The following is a 26085-nucleotide window of genomic DNA, read 5'->3' on the forward strand; positions in this document are numbered from 1 at the left end:
AAATCTATCTTCATTAATTAGTTTTGGACTACTTGACGGTAACTGACTCAAAAAAAAAAATTAGCCCAACAATATGGCTTTTATTGGTGCTGTCTTAATAAACTGATACAGACTTTGTGATTATATTACTTTGGAAATTAGGATCAAGTCTGTTATTTACCATAATTTTGCTTTCTACATTTGATTGATTCACTGAATTCATTATTGAACTTGTATTTTGGAGCTTTTTATTTTTCTTAAACATTTATTATTTTTCCTTTTTATAAACCATCTGGGTGTTTGGTTTTTTATGACAATGTTGTATTTGAAAAGTATAATTATAATTACAAGCTAAGTCACCCTTCAACATATTGCTTAATTTAATCTTTTGTTAGCCTATGCATATCTTTTGCCCATTTTAAAAAATTCAGTTTTTCATTTCTTTTTTTTAAATAGGTTTGTATGTTTTCTATATATTTTTTGGAGGAAATTGGCCTTTGTTTAATCATAACTATGGTGAATATATCGCAGTTTGTGCTTGTCAATATTATTTTATGCAATTTTTTTGCCATTCTTTCTACAGTTCAATTTCTCAAATTTTTCCTTATGGGTTCTATGTTTTGTATTAGAATTAGAAAGATTTCTTCACTGAAGCTAACGACTGTCCCAGTTTACCTGGGACTTTTCTGGTTTTATTTGGCCTGTGTACCAAGAAACTCCTCAGTTCCTGACAAACTGAGATGTTAGTTACCCTATCTTCTGTTTATGGGAAAAAAAAATCAGTACTATTTTCTTCCAGTACTTTAATTAATTAATATTTAGACTTTCATTTTTTGTGTTAGAATTGAGATAGAAATCTGTTATTTTCCCCCAAGTTGCTAATTAGTTCTCTTAGTATCATTTATCAATGATATAAATAATCATCCTTCCCCTTAACAGATTTCAATGTCCACTGTTATCAGATCCTAAACTCCCATAGGTGTAGATAAAGCAGCTGAGGTTCAGAGGGTAATCTGTGCAAGATTACAGAGGCACTAAATGAAAGACCCTAATTGTTAGTTGATTTTTCTTACTCTTTGTGTTTTATTCTATTTTTCTCTCTGCTAAAACTTTGGGTTTCCACCCAATATTTTGTTTATAGAATGCATGATTAGGTGTTTTGTTGTCTGCTACTAAATTAATGTGTTTAAAAATGTAAAGTATAAATACACAAAATATATGTTGTGATACCAGGATCAATAGTTAATATAATTATTTTTTAAAGTAAGCATTCTTGTGTTTCTTTGTACTTATTTTAATTTTCTTGTATAGTGACATATAATATATATTGCAGGTTGTCTGATATGTGTACATTTTAATTTTTTAATTTTTTTATTAAAAATTTTTAAAATTGTTATTTCCCCAATCCATTTTTTTTCTACTGTACAGCATGGTGACCCAGTTACACACACATATATTTTTTCACACACATTCTTTTTTCACACATTATCATGCTCCACCATAAGTGACTAGACGTAGTTCCCAGTGCTACACAGCAGGATTTCATTGCTAATTCATTCCAAAGGCAATAATCTGCATCTATTAACCCCAAGTTCCCAATCCATCCCGCTCCCTCCTCCTCCCTCTTGGCAACCACAAGTCTATTCTCCAAGTCCATGATTTTCTTTTCTGTGGAAAGGTTCATTTGTGCCCTATATTAGATTCCAGATATAAGTGACATCATATGGTATTTGTCTTTCTCTTTCTGACTTACTTCACTCAGGATGAGAGTCTCTAGTTGCATCCATGTTGCTGCAAATGGCATTATTTCATTCTTTTTTTATGGCTGAGTAGTATTACATTGTGTATATATACACCACACCTTCCTAATCCAATCATCTGTCAGTGGACATTTGGGTTGTTTCCATGTCTTGGCTATTGTGAATAGTGCTGCAATGAACATGCAGGTGCATGTGTCTTTTTTATATGCCCAAGAGTGGGATTGCGGGGTCATATGGCAATTCTATGTATAGATCTCTAAGGTACCTCCATACCGTTCTCCATAGTGGTTGTACCAGCTTACATTCCCAAGAGTGCAGAAGGGTTCCCTTTTCTCCACACCCCCTCCAGCATTTGTTATTTGTGGACTTACTAATGATGGCCATTCTCACTGGTGTGAGATGGTATCTCGTGGTAGTTTCGATTTGCATTTCTCTAATAATCAGTGATGTTGAGCATTTTTTCATGTGCTTGTTGTACATTTTAAAGAACATTTATAGAGTGAATATCTATGTAAGTTAATACCTAGACTATTGCTAGTTCTTCCTTTCCCAGTTATAGCCCCTGAGCATTGCTTTAAAGGTAGCCATTATCTTTTTGGATAATCGGACTCTTTGCGGGATAATCATTCTTTGCTTTTCTTTATATTTTACCATGTGTGTCTGCAGTTCCTAACAACAAAATTTATTTTGTCTTTTTTTTGGTATTGCGCATAAATGGAATCATACTATGCATATTATTTTATAACTGCCTTTATTTATTCAATATTATGGTTGAGGTGAATCTGTATTTACATCTGTAATTGTAGTTCCTTAATATAAATTATTTTTACCCTAAATTTCAGATGTTTGCAAAATGGTTTTGTTCGCCCTGGAAAAATTCTGGTGCAGAATTAACAAACATAATTTAAAATAAGAAATCTTTTATTTTTCACTTCAGTTTCTTTCTTTTTTGGAAGTAGGGATCATGATAACTGAAATATTAAGCTGAGACATAAGAATAAGATAGTTTTACTATTTAAAAACGTGTTAATATTTTATATTCCCCAAATGGCAAACATTTATTTTTCTTTTCTGTTCTTCCATAGGAAAATATATTTGTCTCAGGGGAAAAAATTCTGAAATCCTTATGGGAGACTAGATTAATAGCAAAAGCTGAAACTATCTTTTTTTACCCTTGGTCTTTCTTCACATCCTAGTATTTTCCCTATAGTCCCTCCAGACACATGTTCTCTATATATAAAAGTACTTTTATTTGGAATGTTCTCGCTTTCACTCTATTATCAGCTTCTTGTTCATTGGGTCCTGTGTTAATTACTTATTGCTGCATAATAAATCTCCCCCAAACAAATATTTATTTTCTCACAGCGACACAAGATTGAGTGAGAGAGCACGCCAGGACAGAAGGCATAGTCTTTTTATAACTTGATCTTGATGGTGACATTCCATCACTTCTGCTGTATTCTATTTGTTAGTAAATCCAGCCCACTCTCAAGAGGAGGGGATTTTACAAAGACATGAATATCAGGAAGGAGGAACAGTAGGAATCATCTTAGAGGCTGCCTACTACCTCAACACCAGGAAAAGTTACTTAAGATACATTTTATATACTTTTTATTTATTGCTATTGCAATTCCACATAATTATTTGATTATTTGGTTAATGCATATTGTCCTCATTAGAGTGAAAACTCCATTATAAATAGGCATTTGAGTGTCTAGCTAATATAATTGGATAAATAAATATTATTAATGTGGCTTCCATCTTCCCTCCACCAGTCCATAAGCTCTAATAAGTGTGATAGGTGATCACTCAGATACTATCTCAATGAAAACAACTAGTGAAAGACTGGTCATTATCTTAGAAGACAGAAAAAAATCCCCTTTCCTTTACTTCCTAAATTTCTCATAAAATTACTACATTGTTTTTAAAGTAGCTTTAGTAGAGAAAAATATTTCAGGAGTCTCTTATTCCAAACATCCTGTTTGCTATTCAGAAAATAACAAAATTTGTGAGAAAATGGGTAATGCTTTCAATTATTTCTACAGGATGGTAGTACTTTTAAATTATATATCAGAAATAAAATTGTAAATCAGGCTTCCTTCCCACAAAGTTACAAAGTTTATGGATTTTCTGGCTATCGTGGACTTTCATTAGTTCCCAATGTGAAAATCACTGCCTTAGAGGTTGAAATGTAATTAGACTCTTTGGATGACAGTTCATCTTATTTTTAGGACCTCTATAGAAGGAGGCAATTTAATGTCTGTTCTTGCTTGAATTCATTCATAATCTAAAGACTGTTGGGAAATAATAGTTTTATGTCTAATTTATATCCACAATGTGCATTTTTATAAAACACACATACTAACTAAAATGTTAAGGTTGATATTTTAAATTTTCCAGAGCCAGAAAGTTATAGTAAAGATTTCTATACTGTATGGACTTTGCCATACTGGTGTTTAGAAAAAATTTTATACTTAGTGTAGCTAAATAAGTTTGTTCTTGGCAATTTAATTTGAATTTCTGGGTCTTTGTGTGATTAAGATGTCAGTCTCAGAGTTGCATTTATTTTTTTTAAATTTTTTTACATAATGATTTTTTTCTCCATTATAGCTGGTTTATAGTGTTCTGTTGATTTTCTACTGTACTGCATGGTGACCCAGTTACACATACATGTGTACATTCTTTCTTCACACATTATCATGCTCCATCATAAGTGACCAGACATAGTTCCCAGAGCTACACAGCAGGATCTCATTGCTAACTCATTCCAAAGGCAATAGCCTACATCTATTAACCCCAAGCACCCCAGCCATCCCACTCTACCCCCCGACCCCTTGGCAACCACAAGTCTATTCTCCAAGTCCATGATTTTCTTTTCTGTGGAAAGATTCATTTAATAAGTAAGGGATAACTCGTGAATGGTATCCTAAGAACATTACACGCTGAGGTTTTAAACCCAGTAAAAATGAAGCAGCATATCTCTCTTAAAGATTAAAGTTTCCATTTAAAATAAACACAATGGCACAGAGTTATTTTATTGCTTCATTGCCTAATCCAAAATGGTTTAGATCCGTACTCATAATAACTTGCAGGGTTTTGACGTTTGAAAGCTTGAAACACCAAATGAAGAATGAAATAATTATATTATTTGGTTTTCTTTATGTAAAATATCAGAATATTCTCGCAGATTTCAATGTGTTAAAACATATTCAATGTATTTCAATGTATACTGTGTTGTGTTTATGTTAAAGTAGGAAGTTCATTAAATGTTAAAAACTATGAAGATGAAAAGTAAAGATGTAAAGTCCATAATAAGCAATAAGAATAACTTCTAATTAGTTCAATACTAGCATAGAAGCCTCAAGTCCTAGAGAAAAATATCAAAAGAAATGTAAAAATAAAACTATTCTGCATTGTTCTCTTTTACAACTGTATAGTCATCTTTTTGGAACATAGCCAAATATTTTAGTCTACGGTTTTGCTTCAATTTTAGGATTCTTTTAGCTTAAAATTCATTTTATGAAATACCTTACTGCTTTGTTTGTATTCTCCCAAAACCATGTAGATAAATGAAAGAGCGGGAAATCTTTAACTTTTTGTTTCCCATCTTCATACATTAGAAATAATTATCTAAGCAACTACGTTAACTATTTAAGTAATGGTGTAATCCATGTTCTATTTTGGTTAATAATAGTTACTGAATCGGGTTTTTTCTTTTTTTATCCTGGGAATGGTTAAATATCAGAAATGCTTACCTCTAACATTTTTAGTCAGTAGAGCTCAGGATTTTACAATACATAAAAACTGTTTTAACAGCAGCAGAAAACCATGTGCTGTTTCTGAGAGCCTTTTTTCACTCACTGGAGGAAGCCTTTGAGTATAGGTTTGCACAGTCATGTCTGTACAGTGTCCACTGTGTGGGTGGTATATACTTGCTCAGGCATATGACAATGACAACTTGGGAAGGGAAACTCAAAGCGAGTGTTCAAAGTGACTAAGAGGTTTCATTTGTAGTCAAATCACAAGACAATCTTACTCCTACTGATGATTTTGACTTACATGGAAAAGGTTTTTTAAAAAATTATCTTCAGCGTCAAGGGCTTTTCATTTGTGTTTTATCTTGTGTTTATTTGTGTAGATGCATGTTTTAATATTATGTATGCTGAAACCTGATGTTTCTGGTATTTTTAATTAAATCGAGGAATAATTTATGTACAGTTAACTGTGTCCATTTAAAAGGTACAATTTGATGAGGTTTGACAGTTGTATTATGTACCTGTGATTATCGTCACAAACAAGATACAAAACATTTCCACTATTCTTCAAATATTCCTCCATGTATATTTGTAGTCTATTCTTGCCTTCATTCCCATCATCTGTAAGCAACCACTGGTCTGCTATTTGTTACCATAGATGAGTCAGCATTTTATATTAGTAGTAGTACTTTGTGTAGTGTGTACTATGTACTCTTTTTTGTCTGCCTTATTTCACTCAAGGGAATGATTTTGAGATTCATCCATGTTGTGTGTGTTCCTTTTCATTGATGAATACTTTTCCATCATAGGGATAACTTGTCTATCTGTTGATTGGCATTTGGGTTGTTTCTGGTCTTTGATCATTGTGAATAAACCTGCTACGAACATTCATGCTCAAATCTTTGTGTGGACATAGGTTTTTATTTCTCTTGGGTCAATACCTAGGATTGGAATGGTGAGGTTATATGTGGGCATGTGTTTGACTTTTGAAAAAAAAATGCAGGAATTTTCTAGTGTAGTTATGCTCTTTTACATTCCCATTGGTAATGTATGAGAGTTCCAATGGCTTCACACTCTTGCCAATTACACATTATCAATCTTTTTAACTTTGGCCATACTTATAGGTGTGTAATCATTATCTTTCAGTGATTTAAATCAGTAGTTCCTCTATGATTACTAATGTGGAACAAATTTTTGTGTATTTATTAGAAGTTTGAATTTTCTTTTTTTGGTGAAGTGTCTGTTCTAGTCATGTGCCTGTTTTTAAAATTGATTTTTAAAATTACTGAATTGTAAAAGTTCTTCACATAGTCTACATAGCAATTTTTTGTTAAATACACATATTGCAAATATTTTATTCTAATCTGTGGTTTACCTTTCATTTTATTAGTGATATTTTTCAAAGAGCAAAATTTTTAAATTTTGATAATGTCCACTTTATCAAATTTTATTTCATCATTAGGGACATACTTCAATAGAGCAGAATAGGGTCTAGAAATGGACTCACACATTTATAGTTTATTGATAATCAACAAAGGTGTGCCTATTCTTTAGCCAATGCCAGACTGCCTTGATTACTGTAGCTTCAGAATAAAGTTTAAAATTAGATGGTATAAATCTTCCAGTCTTACTCATTATTAAACATTGCTTTGACTAGTCTAGGTTCTTTATTTCTATATAAATTTCAGAACTAGCTTCTCAGTTTTCACAGAAAATACTACAAGCTTTTAATTAAGACCATGTAGAAACTGTGGACCAATTTGAGGAGAACTGACCTCTTAACAATTGAATATTTCCATCCAAGAACAAGATACTTATCTTCATCTATACAGGTATTCTTTAATTTATCTCAGTGATATCTTGTGGTTTTCAGTGTACAAGACTTGTGCATCTTTTGTTAAATTTATTCAATAGTTTTTTGCATTATTATAAATAGAATTAATTAAAAATTTTTATTTTTTAATTATGCACTGCTATATATAAAATACAATTATTTAAAAATATAATTAGTGTTTTTATACCATGACCTTGCTAAATTCAATTAATTCTAGGAGTGGTTTTGTAGATCTCTAACCATCATGCCTTCTGCAATTAAAGACAGTTTTATGTTTTTGTTTCTGATCTGTACGTCTCTTTTCCCCTTGCCTTACTGCAATCACTAGAACCTGGATTACAAATTGAAAAGAAGTACTAAGAGCAGAAATTCTTGCTCCGTTCTTAATTTTAGAGGGGAAATATTTCATTAAGTATGATGTTAGCTGTCATATTTTCTTCAATGCTCTTTAAGGGTTTGAAGAGATTAACTTCTATTCCTAGAGTTTTAAAAATAATGAATGAGTGCTGAGTTTTGTCAAATGCTTTTTCTAAATCTGCTAAAATAATCATGTTTTCCCCCTTATTCTATTAATGTGGTCAATTTCATTGATTTTTGAGTATTCAAACTGCATTCCTGAGAAAAACCCTACATGATCATGTTGTATTAAAAACGCTAGATTTGATTTGCTAATATTTTTTGAAAATTTTTATGTTAAATAAGTCTGCTGGTCTTGTTCTTATTTGTAATGCGCTCACCTGGTTTGGGTATAGTTAATTCTACCCTTGTAAAATGAGTACAGAAATGTTTCCTCCTTGTCTATTTTCTGAAGGAATGTTTGTGTAGATCTGATATTACTTTATGAAATGCTTGATTAAATTTGACACTGTAGGGAGTTCGCCTTGTGGCACAGCAGAAATGAATCTGATTAGTACCCATGGGGATGCAGGTTTGATCCCTGGCCTCATTCAGTGGGTTGAGGATGTGGCATTGCCACGAGCTGTGGTATAGGTCACAAATGCAACACAGATGCAGCTCAGATCTGGCATTGCTGTGGGTGTGACATAGGCTGGCAGCTGTAGCTCTGATTCAACCCCTAGCCTGGGAACTTCCATATGCCACGCCTGCAGCCCTAGGGGGGAAATATTTGACAGTGTTGCCAACTTGGTGGGAAGATTTTTCTTTCTTTCTTTTTTTTTTTTTAAGGGCCACACCCACAGCATATGGAAGTTCCCAGGCTAGAGTTGAATTGGAGCTGCAGTTATCAGTCTAGGTCACAACCACAGCAACAACACAGGATCCAAGCTATGTCTGTAAACTACGCCACAGCTCATGGCAACGCTGGATCCTTAACCCACTGAGTGAGGCCAGGGATTGAACCTGCATCCTCATGGATACTAGTCAGGTTCGTTACCACTGAGCCACGATAGAAACTCCAGTGGGAAGATTTTTATCAACAAATTTAATTTCTTTAATAAACATTAGGTTTTTCAGATTATCAGTTTAATTCCAAACAAAGTTTGAAATCTTTACCTCCAGTGAATTTCTCCATTTTATCTGTTATTTAATTTTGGTTAGCATAAAGTAGTTAATACTTGCTTACTATTTTCATAAATATAGTATCTATGTTAATGTTCCTTCTTTCCTGATATTAGATGTTTATGTTTTTTTCTTTTTTGTCTTTTTGCCTTTTCTAGGGCCGCTCCCTTGGCATATGGAGGTTCCCAGGCTAGGGGGCGAATTGGAGCTGTAGCCACCGGCCTATGCCAGAGACACAGCAACACGGGATCCGAGCCACGTCTGCAACCTACACCACAGCTCAAGGCAACACCGGATCCTTAACCCACTGAGCAAGGCCAGGAACTGAACCTGCAACCTCATGGTTCCTAGTCAGATTCGTTAATCACTGGGCCACGACGGGAACTCCTATGTTCTGCTTTTTTCTTGATAAATCTGGGCTATTGGTTTATAAATATCGAACAACTTTTCCAAGAACCAGCTTTTGATTTTGCTAATTTTTATCTTGCTCATTTTCTATTTTGTTGATTTCTGCTCTTTTATTATTTTCTTCCTTTTGTTTTTAGCTGTTTAGGTGGATCTTAATTTTTTTGTTTTGTTTTGTAATTAGTATTTAAAACTATATTTTTTTCTGTAAGCATTGCTATAGCTGCATGTCACAAAACTTGATATTATATACACTTTTATCTATCTTACTTCTTTCACTTAACAATATGTCCTGGAGATCATTCCATAATACTTCATCCTTTTCAAGAGTTTCATTGTACTTCACTTTGTGGATGTACCATAATTTAGAAAACTAGCTCCCTATGGGTGGCTATTTGGGTTATTTCTAAAAATCTTACTATTACAATATTATAATGATCAGCCTAGTGTATATATATTTCTCACTATTGCCTTATTGCCTGCATATCTTTGGGATAGATTCTGAGAAGTGATATTGTTGGATCAAAAGGAAAATGCATATGTAACTTTGCTATTTACTGTCAAATCTTCCTTTTTTTTTTTTGTGTGTGCTATTTAGGGCCACACCCATGGCATATACAAGTTCCCAGGCTAGGGGTCTAATCAGAGCTACAGCTGCCAGCCTACACCGCAGACACAGCAACTCTGGATCCTTAACCTGCTGAGTGAGGCCAGGGATCGAATACACACCTCATGGATACTAGTTAGATTCGTTTCTGTTGAGCCACGATGGGAACTCCAAATTTTCCATTATTGAAGCTATAACATTTAACATGCCGGCCATATATTGGCATTCCTCTCTTTTCACAGCTTTGTAAAGAGAATATGTTGTCAAATTTTTGGATTTTGACAATGCTATAAGTGAGCAACAGCATTTCTACATAGTTTTGATTTGTATTTCTTTTACCATGAATGATGTTAAGCTTCTTTCTAAATGACTAAGAGAGCTATGTACTTCTAACCTAGCTTGAGCCAGCCATAAGCCAGAAAGCTGTGCAGCCACTCTTCTGCATTCTAAGGATGCAGAATGAACACTGTAGTTAAAAATCTCTGCCCCCCCTGGAGCTTACAGTCTAGTAAGGAAGTAATGGGTTTGGCACATGAATTTTGGCAATTGTTTCAAATCTTCATCTTTAGCTCAGCTATTCCCATTCAGCTTCAGAATTCATAATGCTTGTGTCCATACGCCATTATAATCATGATTCTTTGGACTTGCCTTTTGATATGTTCTTTCAGACTTTTGTCTCTTAGTGTTTCTACAGAAACATGGCTTAGACTTGCTTCCCCAAGTCTCTTGACTTGGGTTAATTTGGGTAATGTATTTATCCTAGTATATTTCTTAGGCTCCAACCCTTGGTTTTTACTCACTGCAGTGAGGACTACTTGCACAAGAAAAATTGGGCAATAGGAGAAACTTACAAGCTGGGTGGGCTTGGCCAAACTGCTTTATTACTGAGTCTAAATTTTTTTAACTATAAAATGAGGATGATAATACCTGTCAATATGGAGACACTGAAATGAATAGCATGCAAACTACCAAAAATCTGTTCCTAGTGTAAGTGTTCAAAAATTATTTTAAAACAATATTTTATTAAAGAAAATGGTAGATAAGAGGGGTAGTGTATCCAAAATTTCTCCAGAAAAACTTTGCATTGAATTTTATCCTAAAATGTTTCTCTTTTTTTAAAAAGAATTATTGGAGTATAGTTGACTTACAATGTTGTGGTAGCTTCAAGTGTACAGCAAAGTGAATAAGTTATACATATACATGTCTATTCTCTTTCAGATTCTTTTCCCATATATACCATTGTAGAATATTGAGTAGATTTCCCTGTGTTTACAGCAGGCCTTTGTTACATATTGATTTTGTATATGGTGGTGTGTATATGTCAATCCCAACCTCCCAATTTATCCCTCCCTTCAACATTTCCCCTTTGGTAACCATACGTTTAGTTTTGAAATCTTTGAATCTTTTTCTGCATTGTGAATATGCTCTTTTGTATCATTTTTATTAAATTCCACATACTAGTGATCACATATGATATTTGTCTTGTCTGACTTACTTCACTGCCTATGACAATCTCTAGGTCCAGAAATGTTGCTGAAAATGGCATTATTTTGTTCTTTTTATGGCCAAGTAATGCTCCATATTATTTCAATGTATATTCAATATATATTACATCTTCTTTACCCAGTCCTCTGTCAATGGGCATTTATACTGCTTCTTTGTCTTGGCTATTGTAAATAGTGCTGCAACAAACATTGGGGTGGACATACCTTGTCGAATTATGGTTTTCTTTGGGTATATGCCCAAGAGTGGGATTGCCGGATCACATGGTAATTCTATATTTAGTCTTAAGGAAGCTCTACATTGTTTTTCACAGTGGTTGTACCAGCTTACATTCTCACCAACCGTATAGGAGGGTTCCTTTTCTCTACACCTTCTCCAGCATTTATTGTTTGTAGACTCTTTTTTTCCTTTTTTTTTTTTTTTGCATTTAGGGCCTCATGTGCAGCATATGGAAGCTCCCAGGCTAGGGGTCATATCAGAGTTACAGTTGCCAGCCTATGCTATAGCCACATTAACACAGGATCCAAGCTGTGTCTGCAACCCACATTGCTGCCTGTGGCAATGCCAGATACTTAAACCCACTGAGCAAGGCCAGGGATCGAACCCATGTCCTCATGGATACTAGCTGGGTTTGTTACCACTGAGCTACAACAGGAACTCCCATTTGTAGACTTTTTTTTTTTTTTTTTTTGCTTTTTAAGGCTGCAATGTAGCATGTGGAAGTTCTCACACTAGGGCTCAAATTGGAGCTACAGCTGCCGGTCTACACCACAGCCTTTTTAGACTGTGGTGTAGACTTTTTAATGATGGCTATTCTGATTGCCAGAGGTGATATCCCATTGTAGTTTTGCATTCTCTAATAATTAGTGATGTTGAGCATTTTTTCATGTGCTTTTGGCCATCTGATCTGTTTTATTTGGAGACATGTCTATTTAGATCTTCTGCAGATTTTTGATTGTGAATTGTTTGGTTTTTTGATATAAAGTTGTATGAGATTTTTGTGTATTTTGTATATTTTGGCGATTAATGCCTTGTCAGTATCTTCATCTGCAAAAATTTTCTCCTATTCTGTGGGTTGTCATTTCATTTTTCAATGACTTCCTTTGCTGTGAAAAAGCTTTAAAGTTTAATTGGGTCCCTTTTCCCCCCTCTTCTTTTCACAGTTGTACCTGCAGCACATGGAAGTTCCTGGGCTAGGGGTTGAATCAGAACTGCAGCTGCTGGCCCATGCCACAGCCATAGCAACACTGGATCTGAGCTGCATCTGCAACCTACTCCACAGTTGGCAGTAATTCCAGATACTTATCCCACTGAACGAGGCCAAGGATTGAACCTGCAGTCTCACAGACCCTATGCCCAGTTTTTAACCTGCTGAGCCACAACACGTTTATTTTTGGTTTTATTTTTATTACTCTAGGAGGCAGATCAAAAAAAAAATATTGCTGCAATTTATGTCAAAGAGTGTTTTGCCTATGTTTTCTTTTAGGAGTTTTATAATAATCTGGCCTCATGTTTAGGTCTTCAGGCAGTTTATAGATTCAGTGCAATCCCCATCAAATTACCAATGGCATTTTTCACAGAACTAGAAAAAAAATTTAAAAAAATGTGTATGGAAATACCAAAGACCTCCAAACTGCCAAAGCAATCTTGAGAAAGAAAAACAGAGCTGAAGGAATCAAGCTCCCCAACTTAAGACCATACTACAAAGCTATAGATATCAGAACAGTATGGTCCTGACACAAAAACAAATGTATAGATCAATGGAACAGGACAAAAAGCCAAGAAATAAACCTATGCACATATGGTCAACTAATCTATGACAAAGGATGCAAGAATATACAATGGAGAAAAGACAGCCTCTTCAATAAGTGCTGCTGTGAAAACTGGACAGCTACATATAGAAGAATGAAACTACAGCATTCTCTTACACCATGCACAAAAATAAACTAAAATGTTTCTCCCTGCTGGCTAGATACACCCAATGTAGATGCAAAAGAAGTATATCATTTCCTTGTGAACGATTTTAGGAGTTTTGTGCTTTCCACAGTTAAAGCCTGCCAATATCCAGCCTCAATTCTAATCGCAGATCATTTTTCTCACATAATGACCACGTGTATTTCTGTGAAAATCCCATATGGTGTCATGCCTTCTTCTAAATGCCATTTGTTGTACGATTTTCTTTTTCCTTCTATCTTCCTGGAAGACTCCTTATCTTCTGTGATCCAGCTCAAATATCATCTATTGCAGGGAGCCTTTCCTAATCTCTTACTACTGCTCTCTTAGAATTAAACATGTCTTTTTTTTTTGTTTGTTTTTAACTTCTAGACATTATGTATACTTCTATCATTACACTAAAAACTTTACATTGTAATCTCTTTACATAGCTAATTTCTCACCTGGATCTTAGGCTTGTAAAGAGAAGAGTGTATGGTTTATTATGTCTCTATGCCTCCCTACTCCTTTGTTAGGAGTTGATACTCAAAAACTGCTTAATCTCAGAGCTTGCCTTATATATATATTTTTTTAAATGGCTGCACCCACAGCATATGGAAGTTCCTGGGTCAGGGAATGAAGCTGAGCCACAAGTGCATCCCACACTGCAGCTGCAATAATGCTGGATCCTTTAATCTATTGCACCAGGCCAGGAAGCCAACCTACACTTCCACAGTAACCTGAGCTGCTAGAGTCAGATTCTTAACCCACTGCATCACAATGGGGATTCCAGCCTTATAAAATTTGAACCTAATAAGATAGTTGTCGGAGTTCCCATCATGGCGCAGTGGTTAATGAATCCGACTAGGAACCATGAGGTTGCGGGTTCGATCCCTGCCCTTGCTCAGTGGGTTAAGGATCCGGCATTGCCGTGAGCTGTGGTGTAGGTTGCAGATGCGGCTCGGATCCCGCGTTGCTGTGGCTCTGGCGTAGGCCAGTGGCTACAGCTCCGATTCTACCCCTAGCCTGGGAACCTCCATATGCTGCGAGAGTGGCCCAAGAAATGGCAAAAAGACCAGAAAAAAAAAAAAAAAAAAAAAAAGATAGTTGTCTATGTAATGTGATTTCAACATGTTTAGGAAACTTCTTTTATTCTATACCATCATGCAATCAACACATCAATACTAAACTTCTACCTCTTCACTGGTACCTTTTTCACATTTGGAGATAGACTCAATGTATATAAGCCTGGGAGAAGTGATACTCTGACTTGAACATAAATATAGGAGGGTAGTGAGGGACTCTGGGCCTGAAGTAAGGACATGGCAAACAGGTAGGAAGATCAATCAAAGTTTATAATGGGACACATTTTCTGAGACTTTTGCTTGCTGGCATGATTTACGTTTTCATTGGCAACTGCACCCCCAAAACAGCCTGAAAAAAAAGTGAAAAAATGTGATTTTAGTTAGGAGTCAGAAATACTAATGCATATTCCTCTTTTTACTCCATATGTCTTTTCAGGACGTTCAAGTGCAGGAACGGAAGGTCCTTTTACATCAAACAACTCAATAATGCCACAGATTCACCAGGACAAATACAGTTTGGGTAATGCTCATCTTTTAGTGATAATTTTAGTAGAAAAGTACTTGATGCATGTACAGTTTTACATTTTTTCTCCAAGGTAAGTGTATTAGGGTTCCTCAGAGAAATAGAATAAAGATGTATGTGTGTATTTGGCATACATCCTGTAGAGAGAGATAACGATAGATTAGGTAGATAGATAAATTGATTTACTTTAAGGAATTGGTTCACATGGTCGTAGAAGCTTGGCAAGTCCAAAACCTGCAGGGTAGGTCAGCAGGCAAGAGACTCAGGGAAGAGTTGCAGTTTGAGTTTGAAGTCAGTCTTCTGGCAGAATTCCCTTTCCTGAAAGGCCAGCCTTTTTCTATTAAAGCCTTCAACTGATGGGATGAGACCTACCTACATTACAGAGGATAACTTACTCTACTCAAAGTCTACTGATAAAAAATACCTTCACAAAAAAATCTAGAATAATGTTTGACCAACTATCTGGGTACCGCAGCCTCAACAAGTTGTCACATAAAATTCACCATCACAGTAGGAAAAATAAGGAAGAAAAAGTGATGAGCTATCCCTCTCAGCTGCGGTTCCAAAATTCTTGAGAAATACTCTTATTTGTCCATTTGGGTGAGGTGCTTACCACTGGTCCAAAATTTTTTAATCAGGGGTGGTGTATGGAAAGAGGACTCTATAATCAGACCAGCTCATGTGAGGTGCCCGTGATGGACAAATCCATTGTGGCCAGGGAATTGATGAAGGCAGGGGTTACTTTGTACAAAATAAGTATTAAGTACAAGATAGCATGTTTCACAAATGGAAAATCATTCATTAATAACTGATAAATGTATTTTCAAATGTGAGCATGTTTTCCTATGTCATGATGGAACAACTTCCAATTTATGTTTTGCAAGGAATTTTGTGTAATTTTAATTATGATTAATTGATTATCATGTTGTATGTAACTTTTTGTAGGGAAATAACAGCTTCCATTTTATTTAATTACCTAAATTGGTTTCATTTACTTTTCTTTGAATATTTTCTAGCTTCAACAATTACTTCATCTACATACAGAAAACAGAGCACTGTAACACCTCTTGCAGAAGGTAATATGCTTTTTTTGAAGCTAGTACTGAAGAAACATAGTTAATGGTTTGGACCAAGTGCCAGCCTTGTGCCCAGGTGAAGAATATGGTGATCTGAATGCTATAGGATCGGGGACCTGAAGGAACCCAAGCAGTTTAATTCCACTGAAAGATTATGGAGCTTTCTCCATGAAGCACTGTCCTAGGCCTTGTGGGGAACATAAAGATGAGCAAGATTGTCAGAGAGGCCCAGGGAGCTCAGTTTTGTGGGGGGATCCAGACAGGATCACAGCTATCACATAACAGAGGAGATAAGCACTCACATCTCTTGAACCAAGAGTGTAGAGAGGAAGTAGTTAAGCACCAAGGCTTAGAATATGCTTCACAGAGGATGCAGCATGTGAACTGGGTCTTAAAAAAAGTGTATTTTAATAGAAAAAGATGTTGTATAGAGCACCTCAGATCATGAAAACAATGTGAGAAAAGACAAGAAAATGGATTTGTGCTTGATTTTTTTTCTTCTGGAGTGTGGGGGCAATATAGTGGGTGGTAAAGCTGCAAAAGTGAACAAAACATTGTAAATCAACTAAACTTCAATAAAATTTTAAAAAAGAAATAAAGCCTCTCTCCCCAATTGCAAAGTGAGCCAATATGAAAAAGACTTTCAAAGCCAATGCAAAGACATTTAAATTTATTCTTCAGGCAATGAGAGATGTCTGAAGGGTTCTGGAGTTGAGGGAATCACATTCGTGTTATAGAATGAAGTACTCACTGCAAAATTATAAGGTATGAACTGAAGGGAGAAGAGTTTTGAGGTAGAGCTAGAAGTTAGGAGGATTTTGCAGCAATCTAGGTACATGATGATGAGAACTTAAACTAGGGTATGAGGAAAAAAAAAAAAAAAAGGAAATTCCCCAAAGCCAATTCAAATTTGTCTGTGCGCCTAAGGTTGGATGGCACCAAAAGGGATTTATAGCCAAAGATGCAGAAAAGATGGGATATCATTGCTGGTTTGGGAGAAAAGATGAGAATCTACCCTCTATTTCCTCAGTGAAATAGGAGTTGAAATCCCCTTGCTAATCACAGACGTGTATAGAGAATATTCTGTAGACAAGTGCCAAACCCACTGAGCAGTAAGGAGATACTGGCCATTGGTAGATTATCACAACAGATATGAAAAAAAGAAAGAAGAGGATGAAGGAAGGGTGAAATAATAGCAGTAACATAAGAACTATCATTCTAGGTGATGGGTGATTGACTGAAGGTCATAGAATAGAGGAGGGTGACATAGAACAGTGCTTGGAATCCTCATCATTGGATTTCTTTGGATACTCTGCCCCTGTTCAATTGCATATTTATTTGAATAGCTGCTACTTTCTTTTAAAAGATAGTCAGATCTTAAGGATAGATATTAGGCAAAATCTTTAAGTCTTCACTGCTAACAAGCTAAAGTTCAAATTCCCAAGAACAGCAGAACATTCACAACTTGCTCCCTCACCAGTCTCTTATCTTCCTGGATTTATCTTGAGCATCTTTCCCTTGTGCACATATATGCTTCTCACACCCAACCTCTAGTAATTCTCTAACATGCCACATTCTTGCTTGTCTCTAAGCCTTGTCCAAGTTGGAGATTCCCTTTGTAAGATGCCACCTGGCATGGTGGCAAGAGCATGAATTCAACTGTTCTCTCTGATTTGCTTTTAAAATCCTCCCTCTTTATCTAGTTATGCGAACAAAAATATTTGGCCATGAAATGCAAAGGCTTGAGGACATCATGGAAGAGGCATGTGACATCAAGAGGAGAGGAGAGATATTAAATGCAGCGTTTAGAAAAAATAAGCTTCAGCCACATAAAAATTCCGCCCCCACCACTGGTTCTGTTCATGTTAAAGTGATGAAATCACTCACACTTTCCTCTGTTAAAGGTGAACTATAATAGATAAACCTAATCACCTCTCAGCAAACCCCTGTTAATCGGGGACACATGTCAGTATATGTGTCCCCATTTTCAATTCTTGTCATTACCATTTTCAATTTTTGTGGGATGATTCAACTAAAGATATCATAGCTTTTTAAAAGTATCTATTGTTTTCCCTGATCTGTAATTCTCTGCATAAAAATTAAACTCAGAATTTCCAACTTGTTTAACCTGAGAGATATCTTAGTTATTTTAAATAAAAGTACTTATACTTTCCAATTTATATTTGTCTGAAGTGCCATCCTTAGGGATAAACATTTACTTCTCATGTCACTGATTTTTTGACTTTCATTAAAACTTAGGAGAAAACTACATTGCTAATAAGTCCATATTCTTTCCTGAGGAGCATGAATTTTATAACCCTCATATTTTCTATAACCAAAAGATTAGATTTAGAACACTGTTTTTGTCTTTTTTTATTTTAAATTTTTTTTTTTTTTACTTTTTAAGTTTGCAGTTGTGGCACATGGAAGTTCCTGGGTCAGGGGTCAAATTGGAGCTGCAGCTGTGGCCTATGTCCACAGCCACAGCAACATGGGGTCAGAGCTGCATCTGCCACATACTCCATAGCTTGTGGCAATACCAGATCTTTAACCCACTGAGTGAGGCCAGGAATTGAACCTGCATCCTCACAAGACAACATCGGGTCCTTAACCTGCTGAGCCACGATAGGAACTCATTTATTTTTTATTCATATTAAATCTCCTGAGTTAATTTTAAAATACTTTAAAAAGTTTGTCATACATACAATGCATGCCTTTTCCTAATGATACATAATACAGGGGAAAATTGGTTAACATTTGGATGGATTTAATTTATTACATGTATTTCATGAATGTTAATTTCTTATGTAAGACTTATGTTTCTGGAATAAGATCACCAGCAAAGTTAATGTTTTAGTACAACTTCATGTAATATACTGTGGATAAAATTTAACATATGAAATCCCTTACCAAGCTTTTCTTTGGTTATCTTCTGTGTGTGTGTGTGTGTGTGTGTGTCCAGTTAATATTTCACTACCTGTACTGGTGGATACAACGGCTGAGCTCTATTGCCCTCCTGTGCTGTGGACAACTGTGGTGGTAGCAACATGGGAAATAGTCCTCAGAGACAAGGCCCCCTGCTTCAGAGCCTACAGGGCTGATACAAATGAGACCACATCAGGAAACTGTACTGATGAGAGAATAATCTGGTCCTCCAGACTTGACCAGAATCCTGCCCTTCAGATTGGTCCAGTGGCCATCACTCATGATGGGTATTACAGGTGTCAAAAGGTAGCACCAAATGGGAATTTCCATCGTGGCTATCACCTCCAAGTATTAGGTAAGGAACATCATGTCTGTGGCACTGCAGATAACCAGATTTAGCAGTGAAACAAATCTCTCTCTAATTCCTTGTCCCATGTATGTGTTAAGACTGAAGCATTATGCCTACATTTCTGCAGTACCCCCTGAGGTGACCCTGGTTCAAAGCGAGAATGGAACTGTGGTGTGCAAGGCGGTCGCAGGGAAGCCGGCTGCTCAGATTTCCTGGACCCCTGAGGGGGACTGTGTCACTGAGCAAAACCCTCACGGGGGCAATGGCACAGTGACTGTCTGGAGTATGTGCTACTGGAAGGCCCGTCATGTACCTAATGTGTCCTGCACTGTCTCCCACGTGACTGGCAACAAGAGTCTCTTCTTAGAGCTGAATCAAGGTTAGTAATTTTTCTAGTTTTGTGTTTGAATTTTCATTCTTTCAGAGGAGTTACTTTAAAAAGGAAAAAAGAGTGTGCAGAGAACTTTCATTCAAAGGTGTCCTTTCTACCCTATACTTTATCTCCTTTTCCTTCTCAAAATAGAGATTTGTCTAGAAGAAGAAGACAGAAATTTGTTGTAAAAATCCATATTATGGAATGCAGCTTATTCTACTTTTTATGTTTTCTTCTAAATTACTAAATTGGCTTATGTAGTATACTTTTAAATAAATACTATGGTTTTAATTGAGGATAAAGTATAATTTTAAACAAATAATTATGATTTTTATTAGAAGAATTAAGTCACTCCTAATTACCTTTATGAATTTTTAGGGTGGTAGAATTTTCTCTTCCAGGCTCTTCCAGTGACATTTCTTAAATGCCTATTCATAACATCTATGATTCAATTCATTATGACTTGTTTTCTCTACTCTCTGCTGCCATTCTACTCTTACTTCCTATTATTAAAAATATTATTTTAATCAACATGAGTCATACAGTTTGAAATCTATGTTGTTTTACTTAATTTATTTTGTATTGAAATATACTTGATGTACAATGTTGTGTTAATTTCAGCAGAAGTGACTCAGTTATACACATATATGCATACTTTCTCATATTCTTCTCGGTTGTGGTTGATAAACCTCTTATTTTTTAATAGATGATTTTTATTTTTTCCATTGTGGTTGATTTTCAGTGTTCTGTCAATTTCCACTGTATAGTAAAGTGACCCAGTCATACATACATACATATTTATATTCTTTTTCTCACATTATCTTCCATCATGTTCCATCACAAATGACTGGATATAGTTCCCTGTGCTGTACAGCAGGATCTCGTTGCTTACCCACTCCAAATGCAATAAGTTTGCATCTATTAACCCTAGACTCTCAGTCTATCCCATTCCTCACCCTCCTCCTTGGCAACCACAGGTCTTTTCTTCAAGTCCACAAGTTTCTTTTCTGTGGAAAGGGTCATTTGTGCCATATACTAGATTCTAGACATAGGCGATATCATATGGTATTTGTCTTTCTCTTTCTGACTTACTTCACTTAGTATGAGAGTCTCTACCATACATGTTGCTGCAAATGGCATTATTTTGTTCTTATTAATGGCTCAGTAGTATTACACTGTGTATACATACTACATCTTCTTAATCCATTCACCTGTCGATGGACATTTAGGTTGTTTCCGCGTTTTGGCTATTGTGAATAGTGCTGCGATGAACATTCAGGTGCATGTATCTTTTTCAATGAAAGTTTTGTCCAGATATATGCCTACGAGTGGGATTGTTGGGTCATATGGTAGTTTTATATTTAGTTTTCTGAGGTACCTCCACACTGTTTTCCATAGCGGTTTTATCAATTTACATTCCCACCAACAGTGAAGGAGGGTCCCTTTTCTCCACACCTTGTCCAGCATTTGTTATTTGTTGACTTGTTAATGATGACCATTCTGAAAGGTGTGAGGTGTTACCTCATAGCAGTTTTGATTTGCATTTCTCTAATAATTAGTGATGTTGAGCATTTTTTTCATGTGCTTGTTGGCCATCTGTATATATTCTTTGGAAAAATGTGTATTCAGGTTTTTTGCCGATTTTTCAATTGGGTTGTTGGTTTTTTTTGCTGTTGAGTTGTATAAGTTGTTTGCATATCTTAGAGATTAAGCCCTTATCAGTTGCATTGTTTGAAACTACTTTCTCCCATTCTCTAGGTTGTCTTTTTTTTTTTTTTTAATGGTTTCCTTTGCTGTGCAAAAGCTTGTCAGTTTGATTAGGTCCCATTGGTTTATTTTTGCTTTTATTTCTGTTGCCTTGGGAGAATGACCTAAGAAAACGTTTGCACAGTTGATGTCAGAGAATGTTTTGCCTATGATCTCTTCTAGAAATAAACCATATATATACATACAAATATTTGTCTTTTTGCCATTTCTTGGGCCGCTCCCACGGCATATGGGAGGTTCCCAGGCTAGGGGTCTAATCAGAGCTGTAGCTGCCCGCCTACACCAGAACCACAGCAACGCGGGATCCGAGCAGCGTCTGTGACCTACACCACAGCTCGTGGCAATGCCGGATCATTAACCCACTGAGCAAGGGCAGGGATCGAACCCGCATTGATTCGTTAACCACTGTGCCACGACGGGAACTCCTAAACCTTATATTTTTAACCATTTATTTGAAGTTAAAATAATAAAAGAAGGAAGAAATAAAATTGTTATAGCCTGAGGAATTTTCAATTGTATATCGGGGAGCCAACCAGATTAGACCTTAATACATTTTTGGATCAATCCAGCAACATTTTTAAAAAGGTTCTGGTTAAATGAATTAGTATAAAAACTGAATATCTATATCAGACAAATTTTAGGTTCTAAAAATATGTGCATTATTGATAATAATAATATTATTTTTCCTAGGCTGAACTATATTGGGTAAGACATATTAAACATTATTTATAATGCTTTTACTATATAAAATATTTTCATTAAGCCGAGAAATGGAAAATATACCCTATTTATCATCTTATGTTCTATGCAAGAAGTATCTTAGACCCATGGGAAATAATAGATTTTATTATTATTTTTCATTTATGAGTTTAATATATGTTATTCATTATTATAAAATTTACTGGCTGGAAATAATATATATTTATCATTGTATTTTACTTTTTTTAGGGCTACACCTTTGGCATATGGAAGTTCCCAGGCTAGGAGTCAAATCAGAGCTGTAGCTGCCAGCCTACATCACAGCCACAGCAATGCCATATCCAAGCCATGTCTGTGACTTATACGGCAGTTCATGGCAACGCTGGTTCCTTAACCCACTGAGCAAGGCTAGGGATTGAAACCACATCCTCATGGATACTAGTCGAGCTCATTACCGCTGGGTCACAACAGGAACTCCATATTCATCATTTTTAAAAGGACAATTTCCTGTTAATTTATCAGAATTTTTTTTGATAGGCATTATCTTTTTAGGTGATTTTAATTATTCTAACAAGCAGATATAGATGTTGTTTTCTCTTGAGGATCACTGACGTAATGACAACATTAGAAATGAGTTTAATTTGTTTTAGATCCTTTGGTTGAGGAATTGCATGAGATAGCTCATTTAAATTTTAAAACAGAACATAAAATATTATTTACCATATATAAGGGATTTTTTTTCAAATACATTTCATTTCTATGAGATGGTCAGCAGAAACTCCATCTTCTTTAAGGCATAATTTCTCAATTTCTGGAAAATCAACTCTAGGATAGGGCAATGCCTTTCAAGATTAATAGCCTCTTTTGTGCTGGTTGATTAGTACATTGTACAGATTTATTTCCAATAAAACCTTGTGGAGGGGAGTCCCCATCCTGGCTCAGTGGTAATGAACCCAAGTAATATCCATGAGGATGCATGTTTGATTCCTGGCCTCACTCAGTGGGTTAAGAATCTGGCATTGCCATGAGCTGTGGTGTAGGTTGTAGATGTGGCTTGGATCCTGCATTGCTGTGACTGTAGTATAGCCCAGCAGCTACAGCTCTGATTAGACCCCTAGCCTGGGAACTTCCATTTGACAAAGGTGTGGCCTTAAAAAGACAAACAATAAAGTAAAATAAAATTAAAAAATTAAAAAAAAGAAAAACTTGTGGAGGAAAATTCTGGCCTTGGCCTCTGACTATGGCTCAGACTCTGCTACCTCAGCCCCTAAAGGGTTTCCAGCCATTTGACTTTTTTTTGTCCTAGATTTTATCGTTTTCCAGCATACATACTTACTGTGCTCCCACATGTGCCTGTCAGCTTTGATGAACTTGAATCAACAGGATCCTACTGCTATCCACAAGTTTACAATCAGGCAGCAGATAGTATATCTACATAATACCAGTGGTTATTTTAGCCAACTTTTTATCTTGATGCCTTAACTACCTTGGCCTATATAATTAATAAAATATTACAATTTAATCAATAATTAAAATTGGCCTTTCAGAATATGTAAAAGGAATCTATATAACTCATAAGCAAAAGAAGTTATTTCTGTGGTAAAGACCTAACCTCATCATTTTTATAGGTAAATTAGGTTCCTAGACCAATAGCAACATGGGGGTGGGCAATGCTTCCCTACACCAAACAATTCTCAGACACCAGCTGTTTGCCCTATGATTCAACTTCATTCTGACACTATCTATCTGGAAATGGCATCAAATTCCACAGGTTGAGGACTCAGTCCTATAAGTGTCCCCTCCCCTTCATATACCAGTTGCAAACCCAGGTCATTACCTGTGCCTCTGATCCACCGGCTATAGATGGTAGATTCCCATGACCCCCTTCTTCCAGTTCAGTTAATTTTCTACTTTCTAGATCACTGGTTTATTACAAAAGGATATAACTCAGGAACTGCCAGACAGAAGAGATGTGTAGGGAGAGGAATGGGGAAATTCAAGTGGCTCAAGTGTTCACCCTCCCCCAGTCTCCATATGTTGGCCAACCTCTATGTTGTTTTATAATGTTCTTCTTCTTATTATTATTTTGGTCTTTTTTTTGTCTTTTAGGGCCACACCCACAGCATATGGAGGTTCCCAGGCTAGGGGTCCAATCGGAACTGTAGCTGCTGGCCTACACCAGAGCCACAGCAACGCTGGATCCAAGCTGCATCTGCGACCTACACCACAGCTCACCACAATGCCGGATCCTTAACCCACTGAGCAAGGTCAGGGATCAAACCCGAGTCCTCATGGATGCTAATCAGGTTTGCTAACCGCTGAGCCACATGTTTTATAATGAAAACATCAGCCCTTTCTCTGTCTCTCCACCCCCACCTCTCCATTCTCACACAACCCTTCAGAGGTAAGTGCTTTCAAATCTTCAAGTGTTTCCTCTGGGAATTGACTCAATTTTTATAAACAACATGGTTATGCTGCCATTTCTTAATATAGAAAATGTAGACATAGTGTAACCACTTCTTACAGTAGATGAAGATTTTACTTTACCTTCTTACCTTTCCTTATCCTTCACATGCAATAAGATAGCAAATTTTGGTTAAATTAAATGGCCACTATTTACCTGATTTTGAACATGTATGTTTTAAGTACCGAATCAAGAAATAAACTCATACTTTCATTTTTGAATAAATTTTGTTTTTATTGGCTTTAATTGCTTTCCTTTTCTGTTTCCTTAATAATATGTGTACTTATTTTTAATTGTCTCGAACACACCAAAAAAAAAAAAAAGAAAATGTCTCTTAATACTGACTTCCACATGGTCAAATGTGTTAAGTAATCTGTCAGTTCCATTTTTTTCTTGAAGACAGTCTTCCTTGAGTTTCTTCATGCTCTTGTTCTAATCTGGCCTGGTTGGTTGATCATGAGATCTACTGTGTACAGCTATTGTCCCGGATGTCTTCTTTCCCTCCATCCTCTGCTTGATGCCATGTTTGTCTAATCTGAGTTCCTTCCGCCTTCCCAACATTTGTTTGTTTTAATCTTTCTTCCACATACAAGGCTTTCCTTAACTCTTTGGCTCTTCATTCACTTAAAAGCGAGCACTAAGGAGCTGATTCCAAGCTATGTTATCTGTGACTGGGCTTGACAGCTAGTTGGGTTCCTTAGGGTGAAAACAGATGATTTTTTTTTTTTTTTTTTTTTGTCTTTTTGTTATTTCTTTGGGCCGCTCCCGCAGCATATGGAGGTTCCCAGGCTAGGGGTAGAATCGGAGCTGTAGCCACTGGCCTACGCCAGAGCCACAGCAACGCGGGATCCGAGCCGCATCTGCAACCTACACCACAGCTCACCGCAATGCCGGATCGTTAACCCACCGAGGAAGGGCAGGGATCAAACCCTCAACCTCATGGTTCCTAGTTGGATTCGTTAACCACTGTGCCACTGCAGGAACTCCTGGATGAATTTTTTTTAATTGGAAATTTCTTATTTCTCTATGTATTTGAAGGAATTGACTCTGAGGTTTTTTAGGTTCTGCAGAAAATAACTCTCCAGTTTCTTGTCTTGGTGAGATAATCCTGACTGTCAGTGTTCTGGGATCAGGGAGGAAAGGGGATGGGGCTATGTGTGAGAAAGAATATTCAGAACTCAGACTTTCCTTTTTAAAATTTACTATTTTTTTGCTAAAGTATAGTTGATTTACATTGTTGTGCCAGTTCCTGCTGTATAGCACAGTCATTCACTTATATATATTACATATGTATATATATGTGTATATACATAAATGTTCTTTTTTATATTCTTTTCCATTATGGTCTGTCCAAGAGATTGCATATAGATCCCTTTGCTATACAGTTGGACCTTGTTATATCCTAAATGTAATGGTTTTCATCGACTCACCCTAAAATCCCAGTCCATCCCACTACCCGACTCCCACCCCTTGGTAACCACAAGTCAGACTTTCCTTTAACACTTCTTTTTGGTCTGACACTTTGTCTCCA

General features: G+C 36.1%; 1 protein-coding gene across 2 annotated transcripts in view; it reads left to right on the plus strand.

Annotated features, from left to right (window-relative positions):
* CD200R1 (CD200 receptor 1) overlaps positions 1-26085 on the plus strand; it is a 41582-nt gene that overhangs the window by 10609 nt on the left and 4888 nt on the right. For both annotated transcript variants that reach the window (XM_084986566.1, NM_001243546.1), the window contains 4 exon segments: positions 14815-14898; positions 15918-15977; positions 18940-19257; positions 19379-19630. In XM_084986566.1, coding sequence (XP_084842692.1) covers positions 14815-14898; positions 15918-15977; positions 18940-19257; positions 19379-19630 — 714 coding nt within the window.

This window comes from Sus scrofa, chromosome 13 (assembly GCF_054392235.1).
Source record: "Sus scrofa isolate SSC_HxYL_T2T_F1_AM1 chromosome 13, Sscrofa_HxYL_maternal_Yorkshire_Landrace_v2.0, whole genome shotgun sequence".
In the NCBI taxonomy this organism is placed as follows: domain Eukaryota; kingdom Metazoa; phylum Chordata; class Mammalia; order Artiodactyla; family Suidae; genus Sus; species Sus scrofa.